The sequence below is a fragment of the Eurosta solidaginis genome, chromosome 4 (genome assembly GCF_040869045.1).
Source record: "Eurosta solidaginis isolate ZX-2024a chromosome 4, ASM4086904v1, whole genome shotgun sequence".
Taxonomy (NCBI): domain Eukaryota; kingdom Metazoa; phylum Arthropoda; class Insecta; order Diptera; family Tephritidae; genus Eurosta; species Eurosta solidaginis.
The window spans coordinates 89,537,435-89,555,893 of record NC_090322.1 but is presented as its reverse complement, the minus strand read 5'-3'; the positions used below and the strand labels follow the sequence as shown (position 1 = coordinate 89,555,893).

The following is an 18,459-nucleotide window of genomic DNA, read 5'->3' as shown; positions in this document are numbered from 1 at the left end:
GGAGGAGGATTGCACTTTCACAAATCATCGGCTTTAGTTGCTGTTCATGCTCAGCAAGAAGAAGATACAGATAGCCTCGAGGATCTTATCAAACAGTTCTGGGAGGTCGAAAGTTGCTTATCTTCACATACTCAAACTCAGGAAGAAATATCGTGCGAGCTTCACTTTCAACAAAACCGCATTCGTCTTGATTCTGGTGAGTATGCTGTACGACTACCATTAAATCAATCTGCTAATAGTCTTGGCGAGTCATACACACAAGCCAAGCAACGATTCTTTACTTTAGAGAGGAAGCTGCAGCAGAAGCCTGGCGTTAAAGCCCAGTACTCTGCATTCATGATGGAATATGCTAAACTAAAGCACATGTCGCCGGCAAATTTGGATCCACAAACTAAAACTTTCTTTCTGCCACATCACTGCGTTCACAAAGCAGAAAGCTCAACTACGAAATTGCGAGTTGTTTTCGATGGCTCCGCAAAATCAACCAACGGATACTCGTTAAATGATATTCTTATGGTTGGTCCAACAATTCAACCTAAACTCTTCAATATGATTGTGCGTTTTCGTACGTTCAAGCTATCCTTAACAGGAGATATCTGTAAAATGTACCGCTGTGTTCGTGTTTTGCATCCGGATAATAACCTACAATGCATCCTGTGGCGCGACGATCCCAATGATAATTTGAAGATTTACACACTCGACACTGTGACATATGGTACCAGGCCCGCCGCATTCTTGGCGATTCGCGCCATGCATCAACTTGCAGCAGATGAAGAACCCAGTTTTCCACTTGGTGCACAAATCGTTCGTCGAGACTTTTACGTCGATGATCTTATCACAGGTGCAGACACGCTAGAGGAAGTAATCGAAATTCGACGCCAAACAACGAAGTTACTTCACAGGGGTAACTTTGTTCTTCGAAAGTGGTGTTCAAATGTTTCTGAATCGCTTATTGGTGTGACTGACGATGACCGCGAGCCATTGCTACAGTTTCGGGATGGTACGCACATTACAAAGGCGCTTGGACTAGTCTGGGATCCAACATCGGACGATTTTATTTTTTCACTTGCGCCAATGAGCAACTATAAAAAGGTAACTAAACGTATCGCATTATCAACAATAGCTAGATTCTACGACCCACTTGGTCTCATCGCTCCAGTTTTAACTCAAGCAAAAATATTCATACAAAACATGTGGAAATACCAACTTCACTGGGACGAAAGTTTGCCACAACATTTGCACAAGAGTTGGACCGATTTCTGCGATGAACTTGAATTAGTATCCAATTTTCATTTTCCTCGGTATGTACTAATGTCGAATTCTCATTTAGAACTTCACGCATTTTGTGATGCCAGTGTAGCCGCATATGGGGCATGTGTATATGTTCGAGTCCAACACATCGATGGCGTCAAAACTAGCCTTTTATGCTCAAAATCAAGAGTAGCGCCATTGAAGACATTAACTGTCCCAAAACTCGAGTTATGCGCTGCCCTGCTACTTGCTGAACTATTAGAATCGATCCAGCAGTCACAAATATTTAATTGCTGCATACACTGTTGGTCGGATTCAACCATCGTTATATCATGGCTACGGGAGGAGTCCTCGAACTTCAATGTTTTTGTCTCGAACAGGGTCAGCCGTATACAAATGCTCACCAAGGGGGCATTGTGGCATCATATTCCAACTGCGCTCAACCCAGCCGACATATTATCACGGGAGCAACGCCAAATCAACTTCTCAATTCACAACTTTGGATGAATGGTCCCTCTTTTCTACTAGGAGATGAAAGGGAGTGGCCAGCAGCTCCTACGCTTTTCACTGACGTACCAGAGCGGCGACGTACAACCTTAACTGCTGCAATCCAACTCGAAGATATTTCCTTGCGCTGGTATCTTAACTCATTCAGCACCATGCAGCGCGTTTTTGCTTACGTGTCAAGGTTTATTGCAAGAAACGATCGAAGAAATTCAAGAGTGAGTAGTGAGCTTACACCCGAAGATATCAAACATGGAACACAACTACTACTACGCCTGATCCAGCAGATTCACTTCGCTTCGGAGTACAAAGCTTTAAAGGCTAAACGAAACATTGACTCATCCAGCTCATTGTACTCACATAACCCATTTCTTGACGAAGTCGGACTTATTAGAGTTGGTGGTCGCCTTGACAACTCGTTGTGGGATTATGAAGCTCGCCACCCAATAATCCTACCAAAACGACATCCCATTACTATAGCAATTATTCGCCATTTCCATCACAAGTTAATGCACGCCGGACCCCAAAGCTTGACAGCTTCGATTCGTTTGCAGTTTTGGCCGATTGGTGGGCGAAAGACAGTTGCCACCGTCGTCAATAAATGTTTAAGATGCTTTCGTCTAAAACCAAAGGTTATGGAACATATTATGGGTAGTTTGCCACAGCACAGAGTGCAGCCTTGTAGGCCATTTTTCACAACGGGCATTGATTTTTGTGGTCCTTTCTTTTACAAGTCGGCAGTGCGCTACAAGGGTCCGGTCAAGTGTTACATTTGCGTGTTTATTTGTTTTGCTACAAAGGCAACACACTTGGAATTGGTATGTGACTTATCCACATCTTCGTTCTTGGCGGCTCTAAAGCGATTCATCTCCATTCGGGGGAGACCAAAGGTAATCTGGTCAGATAATGCTACAAATTTTGTGGGCACAAGAAACGAATTAGCTGATCTGAAAAATCTCTTGCTATCCACATCTCACCTCCAAAGTGTTCAAAGGCACTGTGTGGACGATGGAATTGAATGGCGCTTTATTCAACCAAGACCTCCGCACTTTGGGGGTCTTTGGGAAGCAGCGGTAAGGGCAGCTAAATTTCATTTTCAACGTGTTGTCGGTCTCTCTGTGCTTACTTTCGAAGAATTGCGTACGCTTGTATGCCAGGTATGTGCTATAATCAATTCTCGACCACTTTATGCAATTTCAGAGCATCCCGACGATTTGGAGGTTTTAAAACCGGCACATTTCTTAATCGGAGCTCCATTTACCAGCTTTCCTGAGCCAAATGTCACTGATATTGAAACAAGCCGATTAGATCGCTGGCAGCGTTTGTCTTGCATGCAGCAGGTGTTTTGGAGGAAATGGAGCAAAAATTACTTAACCATTTTACAAGAAAGAAGCAAGTGGAAGGCAAAGACACCGAACATACGAGAAGGAGCAATGGTCCTGTTGAAAGACGAAAACCTCCCACCATTAAAATGGCAACTTGGTCGTGTGGTGGATGTTATTCTAGGCAAGGACAAAGTGGCTCGAATAGCGCTTATCCGAACAGAGAATGGAGTCATAAAGCGAGCCATTAATAAAATTGCACTTTTACCTATAGAAACGTTTGAAGGCCTAAATCCTTCAACGGGGGAGGATGTTAAGGGTTAAGCATTGATGTCCATGGAAAGGTTAAATATGCCTGTGCATCGACCTTTTTTTTGTAGTCATATTCTCCCATCATTCACCGCATTCAACGTTATATTTCTATTGTTTCATTATTTGCATTGCTGTATGCACGTATGTACATATGTATATATCATACACTTTGTTGGGCATACTTATAGCAGCTGAAGGTATTAATAAATAAATTTAGTTTGTCGCATTAGGCGAACCGATAACGGTAACGGTTCTTAGTTTGTAAAACAATAAATTTACCAGTTATGTACTAAGCATACATATACATTTCAATTAGAAGAAAAATTTTCTAAGCGGGGTCGCCCCTCGGCAGTGTCTGGCAAGCGCTCCGATTGTATTTCTGCCATGAAAAGCTCTCAGTGAAAACTCATCTGCCTTGCAGATGCCGTTCGGAGTCGGCATAAAACATGTAGGTCCCGTCCGGCCAATTTGTAGGGAAAAATCAAGAGGAGCACGACGCAAATTGGAAGAGAAGCTCGGCCTTAGATCTCTTCGGAGGTTATCGCGCCTTACATTTATTATTTTTTTTATACATATACATATATGCTCATATGCGAAAGGTATGAACTGGAATACTGAAAGTCAAAAATAAAGTTATGTCTACTTTAGCACATCATAATTGTCGCATCGTTTTTATTTTGCATCAGCTAACAAAAAACCTTGTCAGCTCGTTACAAATATATATGACCATATCTACCATAAAATATCGTCTGTGAACAATATAATACTAAGATATAACAAAGCAGAATAAATTAGGAAAAAAAGAAAAACAAAAAGAGCATTGAAATTATTCACTTTAAGCGACATAAACAAATTAGGGTTATGGGATCTAAGCATCCGATTAATGGATATATAATCCAACAAAGTTAGCCTAATAATGAATATAGTGGGTAATATACTGCCTATGCAATACGGCCGCTATGATGCCGGTTGCCGCTTTGACCAAAAATCAAAAACATTTTTGCGACGTTTTTTTGTTTCGTAATTAGCATAAAAGGCAATATAAAAAATGTAATGTTATATATTTGTAACTTTTTTTTTTGTTCAGTATAAGACGTACTTTATCTAAAATAAGGATTAAGTCTGCAAATGCAAACACATTTTCGAGCAAATTTGCCTTTAATTGTTATAAATAAATTAGTTTCAACAAAAGTTAACTCATTATTTGTGATTTCATGTTTTTTTGAAAACAACTAAAATAAAAAACAAAAAAATCTGTAAAATAAAGACTTATGTATTTACGTGTAAGTGAAATTTGCCACAAAAAATGGGCCGGTCAAAAATTAATTCTATTTAAGATTTTTTGGTACGCTACAAATTATTCTGGAACACATTTTTTAGGATTTTGGTAGAGGCTATTATATGTAAGTGGCAACAATGGGAAACCATATTTGTATGTAGGTGAAACATTTGTGCTTTCGGATTTAGCGGGGATACATAAAATTTGAAATTCACATTAGAACACTTAGATAATTGTTCGCAAAGACGGCGCGCTTGTGCATAAAGGTTTAGGTCTTTGAAATTCGCATTAGAACACTTAGATAATTGTTCCCAAAGATGGCGCGCTTGTGCACGAAAATGAATTACAATATTTGTATGAATTGTTCGAATTTACAAAAAACTTTTTCTATTAATTATAAACAAGCAGAGTAATATTTGTTAACAAAAAAGGCTGCGGCTGATCAATACGAATCAATTCATATAACTTTTATATGATTTTACGTATGCTAAGTATGCGAAACAGCCTGTCAATTTATTGTATGGAAATTTTGTTAGCGTATTAATATATAGATAATAACATTTCTTCTCTAAAACTGACAGTTGTTAAGATATTTAACATTTAGTGGACAAAGATTGTTACCTGGTATGTTATTTCGCTGTTCCTCACAATTTCGAAAACAATTTTACGTTTACTGATATCTTACCTTATCCGTAATCAACCAATCTGTCATCTTCTCTTAAATCCTTGTATGATAAAATCTTTTGTGCAATTGTTCCCTTAAGTTCATTTGAAACATTTTTATCGAACAGACTGAAGCAAATCAATTCCGGATTCAGATACCACAAGTGATGCAAATATTTTCCCAATACCTTTTCTGATATACCTCGATCAAAACGTTTGTACTTAATGACGTTCTTAATAAACATTAAATCATTATTGGGCGCCGTAATAGCGTTTGAAGCTTGATACCACATTTTTCATATAGATTGACAATAAATAAACAAATAACTTTTATTGAACTGAACTCTTCTTTGGACATAGGAAATTGCTCCCTAAAAATAAAAAATTTTAAAGCGTAAATGACTTTAGCCATCCAACGAGCGTGATGATAAGCACCAGGAGAGCGAAATGAAACATCACGAGAAGGAAGTTTTCCTAGAAATATCAAACATAACTTGATAAATTCGAGGTAACTCTCGGCAGTTATTGCAGTTAACTGAAGGCGAAGAAATTCCGAAACGTCTTTTTCGAATTCTTTCACTGATCTCTTTACCGAATCATCCTTTACCCCTTGCAAGTACTTAGACTGATCTATGTTAGGCCAATGAATTTGAAATTTTCTAAAAATATCGGGTTGGGGAGCAGTTGTTGATCCCATTTTGTACTCAAACACTGACCGTAAAGCGACTTCTAAAATGTGACAATTTTATCTCGAACATCCCATTCTTCTAGGCAACCGCTAACAGCTTCTGCGTGACATAAACCTGTGCTATTCTCTAATTCAGGGACTGACAGTAGTTGTTCTTCATCTCCTTTGATTACTAAGATTGCAAGCCTTTCAGTACAGTCCTTCTGAAAAAGTTTTGGCAACAGTTTTCCATCCCAATGAACAACACAACCCTTCAAGTCTGAATTTCTAAAGCTCGTCTTGATTTTCTGTGCCCTTTGCTCCCGAAATGATATTCTACGTTTTCTTATCGTACTTCTACTAAGTGCTAGTTCGTCCACGTTAGAGCCCAGACTTTCAGCTGTTGCGAAAATTATTCGCACAGCATTTCTATCAGAAATTCTACATCTATCTATCAAAATCGACAATTTTCCGTCATTACTTCCTTCTGCCCACAACTATGTACTGGTTTCTTCTTTTTCGCTTTGTGGATTTTCTTATCGTCAATAAATTCTTCACCAGAACTTATTATTTCCATTTCGGATTCAAAAGACTCTGAATTATCTTGCATACTTTCCGCTGCAGTGATAAAAGAAGATAAAGTTTAGAGTTTTTAGGAGGAATCTACTGTTGAATTTGGTAAAAATAAAAGCTATAACTTCTAAGAATATAGTTTTTGGCTTAAATTGGAAAAATATAATATAAACTCACCAGCATCTGATAGTGAAGTTTGTAGTCTGCACTGTTCTTCCTTAGATTCTATTTCTTCTCTTCTATTCTCTCTTTCTACTCTCCTTTGATCAGCTCCAGCAGTATTCCTATCGACACCTTCCATGCACCTTTGCAACCCTTCATTCTCTGACTTTCCAAAAATCGAACATCTTTATTCGACATTTTGGAAATGGCATCTTCCACTGCTATATCAAAAAGGTCGGACAGCTTGGATTTGAATCCAAGATTCTTTCCTTCCTGGAATTTTGTCTTCAATGCTGAATTCCTTTGAAGTTATCTCCATTCGTTATATAATTTTTCAACTTTACAAACAGCATTTTTCGGCATCTGACAAGGTATTCTTGTTTTTGTACGACCCGTTTACACTAGGCAATTTTAAAAATCAACAGCAAAGTTGGGCAATGTAAATTCCTTTTATGTATAAATATCAAATGAACTAAAATATGCCAGAAGTTTCAAATATCAATATTCGCATAATTGAATTTTTGTCAAAAAGCTCGAGGTCTGTTAAACGAACAAAAAAAAGTTCAGAGCAGAAGGACAGCTGACAAAATAGAAATAGAGCAACTTAGAGCAACTCAGAGCAGCAATGACATGAAACACTTGAATCTCGATAGTTTCCATTTATTTGTTTTTTTTTTAATCTTCAAAATTAATGCAAATGCGCGTATGCTAAAACGTGGTTTTTCTTGCAAGCTAGTTTTTTGAAGTTTTCAAAAATTTATTTTTTCTTAACTGACAATTACTTCTCTGCCCTAACTTACTCCACAAAAAACTAAAGCAGAAAGTTGTGATCTGGATTACTCTAGTTTTGTATTGAGCATACTCATGAAACAAAAGATAGAGCAACCTAGAGCAAGAAAAGTGTTCATGAAACACAATGTTGTGAAATAATTCAACGTGGCGTAAGCTAGAGGAGCTCAATAAACAATGAACGTAGTCTGAACGTATACGGTGCTAAAAATATGTCATATTAAAAAGTTTTATAGAACATCAATAAACTGGAACTTGACTTGATCAAAATTGTAGGGAACAGCGCAATACCATACCAGGTCACTTCACACGAACTTGATTCATTAAATATTATATATCTATCAAACCACCCATTTTTAAAAGAAGATGTCTATTATATACTTAAAGTCCATTAAATTTCCTTTTATTTGACAATAAACTTATTTCAACATGTATAATATATTGCAAATAATAAAAAAAATTGATTTTTCACGAAAAATTATGAGTTGGGCAACTTCAGGGGTCTTTCGTCACGGGAAAGCAAAGTCCGATTGAGTTCAAACTTTTAAAATTGCATTTTTGCACTAAACAGCACATTTTAAGAAGTGAGCACGTGTAAAAATTCGACAAAACATTTTAAAAACCACCCTAATCTACATAAGGTCTGCGTTTGAAAAGTTTGTCACATTTATTTAATCAAATAACTCTTTTCCAAATTGATGTATTTAAATTATTTTTTTACTGTATGCTTTGTTATAAATGTCAAAAATATTTTGCACACAAATATTTTCTCTAAACACTTTTATTCCATTAAAAATAACAAGCGAATTGGAAATACGTGAACAAATTGTGCAAGTTTATCAATACCATCCTCAGTGAACTTTCAAAAATATTGCGAGGGATGTAAAAGTGTGCCCAAAAACTGTGTCCAGAGTTTTAGAATGCTGTAAAGAGGAGTTGACTGTCACTCGAAAGCCTAGTTCTGGCAGAAAAAAAGGAATCACTGGCCAAAATAAGAAGAATAAAATTATAACCAGTTTACGGAGAAACCCCAGTATTTTGGGCAGAAAATTGGCGCAGAAACTGGAATGTCCCCAGTTAAGCTAAAAAGGAGGCTGGTCTCAAGACAGTTAAAGTTCAAAAAGTTCCAGATAGAAAAGCTGTGAAGAACATTGAAGCAAAACAACGTTCCAAAAAATTAAGAACAATTTTTTTTTCAAAAGTTCAGTTGCTGTATTATGGACGAAGAAACTTATGTGTTAGCCGATGTTTCGCAGCTTCCAGGCCAAGAATTTCATACTGCAGACTCGCGGGGTAATGTGGATGTGAAGTACAAAACAAAAAGACAGTCAAAATTTTCCCGAAGATTTTTGGTTTGGCAGGCAATATGCAGCTGTGGCGAAAGAAGCAATTTTTGTGACAACGGGAACCATACACACATAAAAGTATGTTAAAGAGTGCTTGAAGAAAAGGCTGAAACCTTTCCTAAAACAGCATAAGGTTTCAGCCTTCTTTCGTCCGGACCTAGCTTCATGCCGTTACAGCAAATTGTCTTTGGAATGGTACTCAAAAAATAATATGATTTTAGTGCCTAGAGATGCAAATCCGCCGAACTGCCCAGAACTGAGACCAATCGAAAGATACTGGGCTTTGGTAAAAAGGGAAATCAAGGTAAGAAAGAAAGCGGCACGGAACGCTGAAGATTTTCGGAAGAAATGGCGTTCTGCAACTCAAAAAATAGTATATTGTACAATGAAATCGTTAATGGAAGGGGTGCCCGAAAAATTAAAATATTTTACAAACTAAAAATAAATGAAAAAGTTTAAACGTACAATAAAAATTGCGACTGAATAAACATGTAAATATGATAAAAGTAATTAAAATCGGACTACGGGTTTAGAAAGTTTTTCGTATTTAGTGATGCACAATTTTTTCAAACGCAGTCCTTATATGTAATTGTGAGGCTGCGTTCTCAAAAATGAAATTAATTCAAATCCAGTGGCGTAATTCTATAAGTCATAGTCATCTGCTAGACTTGATGCGAATAAAGTTACATAACAAGGAAATAAATATTGACAATTTAATATAAGTAACTTTTTATACGTTCTACTTAGTTTTATTAATTTTTATAAATTTTTTATTATTGAATGACTTTATGTTTTGAAAATATATGTTTCTATCTTTACATTTACTTTGTTTTACTCGCATAGTTCTTTCTTAATGAAAAAGTGAATTTTTTTAAGTAAATTTTGCATTGAAGAAACACCATACCTTCTTCTATAAAGAAGTTGTATCTTGCTAGCTCGACCTCCGCTTCTTAGTTGTACGAATATAAGTAAATATAATCAGGATTACCTTGAAATCAAATAACCAAAATCCTTTTTAATTTCAAACTTCACAGTCCACATTTTCTTTTAGCACACTGTGGGGAGTTGTCACTCAATTTCCACACACACTTACGCAATTGTTTTAGTATTTGTGTGGCCGGCTCTGTTTTAAAACATACGCTACCTTGTTGGTTGGCTGCTTTCTATTGCTACATTTGTTTTGATTTGATTTTTCTATTTTTCCAGAAGGTCTTCCCAATGCGACATCAGTGGACGACATAAAATTGTTAAAACAAAATCTTATATCAGTATTTAACGAAACATTGTGCAGCTACCTCTCATCAGTGTCTGAATCTGCCATTGAGAACTACTTCAATCGCACATTGGTGCGACGTATAAAGTCGTTAATACAACATTTATCAGGTGTGTGAATAATGTTTTATCTTTAAAAAAACCGGCCAATAAATTTATAATTATGAAAATATATATAATGCGTATGTTTTTTTTGAAATTGACCATGTCATCAAGTTATGTGTTTACGAATTGTTTTCTGCATAGCATAATAAATTTATTAAAAAAAAAAAAGTATTTAACTAGATGACCTGCCTGGCGTGAACAAAATAATAGACTTTATTTACCCAAAATAATTATAACTATCAAAGCCATGCGTTTTTAATATGCCGAATCTTTCAACGGCATGGACCTGTTAAGCGCTGAGACCCAAAGCTCTGCTCAGCTACAGAGAACTCATCAGCTGATAAACTTATCAGCTGACACATACACTTACGGTCATAAAAAGCCGACGACAATGTGTTCCCCTTTTAAATCGTTTCTACGGTCATTGCAGCTCTGTAACGAAACTTTTTAGTTATTGTGATTAACATCGATAATTCCTTAACTCATTAGGTGATATCTTAAAGCGAAAAAGCTAGAAAGTTCCTAGCAGTTTGAGTAAAAGCAAAAATTTTTCATAAAAGTAATAGTTTTATCCTTGAAGAAAAAATTAACATAATTGTCTACGAAAGACAAATTATGCAAAATTTGGAAATCGTAGGCGGTGTACATCATAATGCAATATCCTTAAAAAGATTACTGACGAAATATATTGAATAGATGACTTTATCCTCACTTTTGCGAAGTGGCCGACCACGAAACACCAATGTACGCGTTGATAGGAATATCGTCATCATGGCTCTTCTTAATACAATTAAAACTACTCCAGAAACTTTCGCGGAATTGAGGGATAATATAAACACGAAAACTACAATAGCAACGGCACAGTGTCTCTGGAGAAAAAATTATTTGATGGCCCATGGTCAAAAAAATAACCCACTTCCACCACAAAAAAGCCATCCCGCACGCTAACTGGTATTACAAAAACATAAATTGGACAGGGAACGATTGGTCGTGATTCATATTTTCTTATGAGTGCAAAATAAGTTTTATTCACTTAAGTTTCGCGATGCGTAGTAAGTCCCAAAAATCAGGAAGATTGAGTCAGAACTGCGTTAAGGCAACAACGGAAGGACTCTCCGTATATAATGGAGTGGAACGCATTAAAAACCGTGAGAGGTGCTTAGATTTTGTTAATGGGGAGTTAACCTAACTCCGCTGCCTACATTGACAGCATTTAAGACGGCATCTCACCAAGAATTTGGGGCTAGTCGAGCACAGTAATTTGAACGCAGCTGCGAATCCATATTTTGGTATTTTTGGGACTAACCACGCATTACAAAACTGAATTTGTTTAGGCCACAGGCCTAAATATATCCCCCCCCCCCCCCTCGTAACATAATTTTCTTTAGTTTATTTTCCTTCGTTTACTACCACCCACATAGGCTTGTGATCACTAATACACACAAGCATCTGTGAGTGGTAGTACGTATGTATCTTTGCTTTTTACCGCCGTGAGCCCGCGGTACAGCAACTTTGTTGCCGGGAAACCCAACGAAGGAACTGTATCGTGGGTTCATCGGCTCATGTCGCAAAGAGGCTCGTCCTCTTTGAATCCAGCAGCCAGCGAAGGTACACGTTATCTCACGTCACGTAAGTGTTCACATTCTCAAATACTTTTCAATATTTTCAAAAAACATATATTTTCACAACATCTGTTAAATCTGCCTTAACACTTGTTGCATTTCAAGCCATTTAATAAAAACCATTGTATTTCTGTTTACTAATACGAAATTTTTGGTGTTTTTATTTTCCTTTCCTTTTCCCGCCTAAATCCTATTCTTATACAATTCCGTGGGTGCGCGCCGTTGCCACCACGCTTTTGTACATGGTCCTTACCACGCCGGTAAAGAGAACCAGCAACTCATAAATACAGTCCACACCAATCTTACAGCGAAACTTCAGCATTAAAAAACTGTGGTGATAAAATCAAAAAGTACGCTTTTGTACGTGGTGATATTATCAGCAATTTGCACACAACAGCTTTCTTGGTGATACCAGCAAGTTCATATTGGAAACAACAACATCAAAAATCAGAATCAGTACTCCGGATAACCAATATAACGAAGGTACGTGGTTTTATAAACATTCCGTGCTTGTAGGGGTTTCCTTTTCACTGTTTAATAAAAATTTCAAAAAATAAAATTATAAATCGGTAGAAAGTGTTTCCCTTTATTAAAGCCGTTCAAGTGATTTTTGTTGTGAAGTGAGAAGTCTTATTTTGTGCAAAAGTAGAAAAAAAGCGCTTAACGCAGTTATTTAAAGTTTATGCATCACGCCTTGTGACTATCCGGAATAATCCCCCACCCGCGGTAAGATTTTCCGGACACAGCTCAAGGTAGCACAACACTGCTCTAAAAGGTTAACATAACCTCAACATCGCTTAGCGCCACTTTTTTACTTTCGCTTTTGTATAATTTTCATTTTCAAAATATTCACCGAAATAAATTTTGATCTTTTAAGGTTATTTAGATAGAAATCTGTAATTGAATTTACGCGCACATTCAGTTAAATAAAATTTTTTATCTCACATACAAATCACTTGCATTTACTCCGGTAGCACGACTGCAATTTATTTTGTTGTTTAAGTGCAAAGTACACTTATTTTTAAACTGCACATATTGTTGTTGTTGTTTGGGTGGCCAATAGGCTCATTTCTTGTCCAATTTTTTTTTTTTAATTGCAATATTTTTAGTTTAGTTTTCACTTGCGGCAATACTCAAATCAGTTTGGCTAATCTATTTTTGGTGATATAAAGACACTAATCACTTTAAAGTCTTAATACAGTCCTTGGTTAGGCTCTCTAAAAGTCCATATATATATATATATTTTATTGTTTTACTAACACCACTTTTCATTAGCTATTACTAATTGGCTTACACAATTCACTAGCGCATCTGCATTAGCACTTTCTTTTAACAGTTACGTTGGTGCGCGCCGTTGCCACCACGCAATTGGACATTCCCTTAAACTACTAGCTTTCTCGCAAGCTTCGAGGCCACTTCACCGAGAAATCTCTCTCGAATACAGTCCTTCATTCCAGTTCATTTTCACTCAAAACTCTCTGCAAAGGCAATTAATTAATTAATATTTCAATAAATTTTCATTTAATATAATGTATACCTATATACGCCAAGCAGAGGCAGTGACTGAGTTTGAAAATGACTATAATGACATGTCCCCTTCAGACCATACAAAACACACCCTTTTAGTACAAAGGGAGGAGTTGAAATCGCTATTGGAGAAGGCGAAGCAGACATATGAAGAACTCTTGAGCTCCTCAGAACTCGAGGCAAAAGAGTAGTCGGCCATTAAAAAGAAGCACAAAGTTACATACTTCAGCTTTCTCAAGTGCCAGGCAGCGATGGCTGAACTTTCGGAAAAACTTGAGAAAGCTGAAAAGAAAGAAGAAAGCTCAGGAGATAGGGAATATCGCGTGCGCCTGCCACCGTGTGATACGGACGTTTTCAAAGGAAATTACCTTTCTTGGCCTTCGTTTAGAGACATGTTAACTGCTATATATATACGTAACAAAAACCTCGAAGCAGTAGAAAAATTATATTACTTAAACCAAAAGACTCAAGGTGAGGCCAAAGAGATAGTTGGGCGATGTCCTTTAACGAAAGACGGTTTCGAAACAGCGTGGAAAAATCTTTGTGACAGATACGAAAATAAACGTATTTTAGTAAACGCCCAATTAAAAATTCTTTTTAGTTTGAAAGCAGTTGAGAGTGAATGCGGTAGCTCTATAAAGAAACTGCAACGTGAAATAAATAAGTGCATCTCGGCGCTCCAATGTCATCATATAGAAATATCAAACTGGGATGCAATTTTAACATATCTATGTTCCAAACCCTAGAAACCGTGACTGATTTGAGAGGGGATACAGTTTCCAAACCTTCAAAGCCACAAGTATCTCGTTCGACAACAAATACATCTACTAAAAAATTAGGGTCCTATCAGGCAAGTGCAAGTATAGCCAAACCTACGTGTAAGATGTGCAAAAGTCCTGCACATCGAATTTCAAAGTGCGAAAAGTTCTTACGTTTAACGCCTACTAAACGGTTTGAACAAATTAAGAGCAACCGTGGGTGTATAAACTGCCTTTCTGCTGGCCATTCGGTAACAAAGTGCACCAGTCAAATGAACTGTACCACATGTCATTTAAGACATCATACGCTGCTTCATGTTTCGAATCAGCCAAAACCAACAAATACTTCAGACACTATCGGAGCATCTACGTCAAGAGAAGCTCAAATACGACGCAATGCTGAACGAGAAAATGCTCCGATTAATAATGTGAACTCATGTTTTGCTAATACCAATAAAGGGGTATTACTAGGGACAGCTCAGGTTAATATTCATTTTAATGGTGTTGACTATTCGGCGAGAGCCCTAATAGACTCGGGATCTGAATGTTCATTCATTACCGAGAAACTCAAGCGCAGAATTAATCTGCCATCCAAACACCTGCATGCCCAAGTCTCGGGAATCAATAATACAATGTCTGCACAAGTAAAAGACGCGTGCAACATAAAACTGCGGTCACCAACAGACCCATTAATCGAGATCAATACGATCATGCTGGTTTTACCACAATTAACAGGGAATCTTCCAACTTGCCAAATAAACGCAATGACTAGGCGAGCGTTCCCTGACTTAGTACTGGCTGATAAAAGATTATTTGTCAATGAGCCAGTCGATCTAATTCTGGGCGGAGACATATACCCCCAAATTATGTTAGGCGGCATTAGGAAAGATGTGCTAAACACATTAATAGCACAAGAAACGGTGTTCGGCGGGATTTTGACAGGCCGGACAGATGCGGTTGATACAAACAAAACCCTAGATTCATATTTCAACGAGGTCGCTTTAGACAAACAACTGGCGGCTTTTTGGGAGATAGAGGAAATTCCAAAGAAGAGGCGCTTCAATAACGATGACACTTACTGCGAGGAACTATATAAATCCACAACAGTTCGGAGCAACGATGGCAAATACGTAGTCTCCTTACCCTTTAGGAAAGAGTTTAACTTAGGCCCCTCATTAAGAAGTGCATGTTCTCAATTCTATCGCAACGAGACACGACTTGCGAAAAAACCCAGTCCTCCAAACGGAATATAATAGAGTTGTATCCGAATATGAAACCTTAGGGCACTTGAAACAAATAGGCAATATTTCGCCAGACTCAAATGACTGTTACTTCCAACCTCACCATGCTGTTATAAAGGAGGGAAATACGACGACAAAAGTCAGAGTCGTATTTAATGCATCATGTCCTACCACAAACGGAAAAAGTTTAAATGATGCACTATACCCAGGTCCAATACTCCAATCCGACCTAACAATCCTTATGCTACGTTGGCGGCTGTTCAAATACGTATTTAACAGTGACATAGAAAAAATATACCGCCAAATATGGGTTAATGAAAATCAAATAAAATTCCAGCGAATCGTATTTCGCAACTGCCCCAAGGATCCAATCAACCTTTATGAACTGAAAACAGTAACATTTGGAGTGAATTGCTCTCCCTACCTTGCGATTCGAACACTACACCAACTGGCTGATGACGTGGAGACCTCGCATCCAATGGCAGCAGATATCTTGCGAAATTGTATGTACGTTGATGGCGTACTCGCCGGTGGACACAGCATCGAAACTGCGATAAGGGCAAGGGATCAGATATCATCGGCATTACAATCGGCAGGTTTTCCATTGCGGAGATGGACGTACAACTGCAAGAAAATTCTGCAGGGTATACCGAAGCAGCATTTATTAGCAGAGGACTTCCTAGAGTTTGAAGATACTAGTATGGTTAAAGCTCTAGGCATTAAGTGGAACGCGCATTCCGACCTATTCTATTTTACAGCTAAACCTTTTGAAAACAGCGATTCCATCACAAAAAGGGCTATAATTTCTGCGATTGCAAAGCTGTTCGACCCTCTTGGCTGGCTGCCAAGATTATAATGCAAAATATTTAGTTGGAAGGCACGAGTTAGGACGATGAAGTATCACAAACTACTCTAGATCGTTGGACCGCATTTATACAACAATACGGAAAAATTAACGATATCCGCATACCGCGATGGGTTCATTTTACTCCAAAGGACAGCGTTGAAATACATGGATTCAGCGATGCTTCGGAAAAAGCATATGCAGCCACTGTCTTCCTGAGGGTTCAGACAAAGGATCGAGTATTCACCAATCTGTTAATTGCAAAGACAAGAGTAGCCCCGGTCAAAACTATATCATTGACACGAACTGAACTCTGCGGCGCAGTCCTACTTGCAGAAATTATAGAGTCGGCCATAGAAAATATGCAACTTTCCAATGGCATGGATCCGAAAGCCACCATGTTCGTGGTCAACGTTTGTGGCACATCGAATAACGAAAATCATCGACAAAGTAGGAGACAAAGTGTGGCGGCATGTAGACTCCGCGTCAAATCCTGCAGATTTGGCGAGCAGAGGCCTCCTCGCTTCGGATTTAATCGACAATTCTTTGTGGTGGCAGGTTACAAGAAGACAAGGAAAATTGGTCAACACAAGAAGAGCATTATAACACAAATATCGAAGAAAAGAGGTGAAAGTTCATGCAACATCGGTCGAAAATAACTTTGATATTCTGGATAGGTTTTCCGATCTTCCAAGGGCTTTGCGGGTTATATCCTATATTCTTCGGTTTTTTCCAGAATACGCACCCAACAACTAAAGCCTCCTTTAAAAGGGATTCTCATTCGATAGGCCCCGACGAAATAGAAAAAACAACACAAATATTGATAACAATATGCCAAAGGCAACATTATCAAAAAGGGATAAAAGGGATTCTCATTCGATAGGCCCCGACGAAATAGAAAAAACAACACAAATATTGATAACAATATGCCAAAGGCAACATTATCAAGAAGAGTACGCAAATTTGAAGTCAGGAAAACTAATAAATGGCAAGAGTGAGATTTTACCCTGGATCCATATATAGACGAAGAAGGCATCATTCGAACTGGGGGGGGGGGGGGGGGGGGGGGTGTTGGGGCATCAAAGACATGTCCCATAACGAAAGTCATCCCATTATCATTCCTTACACCTGCAGGTTATCCAGACTTATAGTTCAATCCTCTCATAAGACCACTCTGCATGGAGGGAATCAGCTGATGCTACGTCATATCCGCACTCAGTACTGGATCCCACGTGTTAAAATCATGATAAGGTCTGTTATCCACAACTGTAAGGTCTGTACTATTTACAGGAAGCGGACACAAACGAACTTATGGGGATCCTTCCGAAATAGCGCACCACCTTTACTAGGTCCTTCACCAACACTGGGGTAGATTTCGCGGGACCATTCGATATAAAATCCTACCGAGGGAGGGGATGTCGAATTTCAAAAGGATATGTTTGTCTGTTCGTTTGCTTTTCGACGGGAGCCATCCATCTAGAAGCGACAAAAGACCTTAGCACCGGGTCCTTCCTAGCTGCCTTCGCCAGATTTGTATCTAGACGAGGCTGTCCGAAAAACGTTTACTCCGACAATGGGACTAACTTTGTCGGAGCTTCGCGGTCTTTACGATCCGGGCTTAAAGCATTTCTGCGTGAAGCAAGGGACGGAACATTGAATAAATATAGCCATCACATTTTAGATGACAAGCCATAGCAACATTAATACATTCGCATGAACGTCGAGATTGATTTGCTGAACCCACCATTGTAAAACATGGCAGACATTTCTTCTTTCCTTAATATTGATAACCTTGCTGCATAGCGTCTTTAGGCCGCTTTGAAAAATTTTGATTCCATACAAACAGTATATCTCCTATTGTAACTGAATTTGGAACGACCCAACCAACAAAGTAGAGTAAATATTAAAAGTTAAAGCGCAATGGTAATGGAGGCGACTCAATACCAAGAACTTATCCACAATCTGTTGGTCGCGAATTTGTGCGACAATATTATATTCTACTTAATCGTGCACCAAAACCATTTACAACATTTCTACAATAATAATTATTCATTCATCCATGAAGAATCAACATTGGTTGTGGGACAACGTAACATCCATAATGGCATTCTGAAATTAAATTTTAAGGATTGTCATGCTAAGATGCGTCAGGTGAATGCTCAAGCAACATTGAGCAATGGTGTTGTTGTACAAGTTACTGGCGAATTATCGAATGATGGCCA

General features: G+C 38.0%; 1 protein-coding gene across 7 annotated transcripts in view; it reads left to right on the top strand.

Annotated features, from left to right (window-relative positions):
* Positions 1 to 18,459, top strand: part of Nup205 (nuclear pore complex protein Nup205) — a 797,639-nt gene that overhangs the window by 744,503 nt on the left and 34,677 nt on the right. For 4 of the 7 annotated variants that reach the window (XM_067782250.1, XM_067782256.1, XM_067782249.1 and 1 more), the window contains one exon: positions 10,075 to 10,319. The exons of 1 other annotated variant lie outside the window; for it this stretch is intronic. In XM_067782250.1, coding sequence (XP_067638351.1) covers positions 10,075 to 10,259 — 185 coding nt within the window. In that variant the 3' untranslated portion in view covers positions 10,260 to 10,319. Of the gene's footprint in view, positions 1 to 10,074; positions 10,320 to 18,459 lie in introns of those variants that run through there. 2 more of the 7 variants (XM_067782248.1, XM_067782253.1) reach the window with 2 other exon arrangements.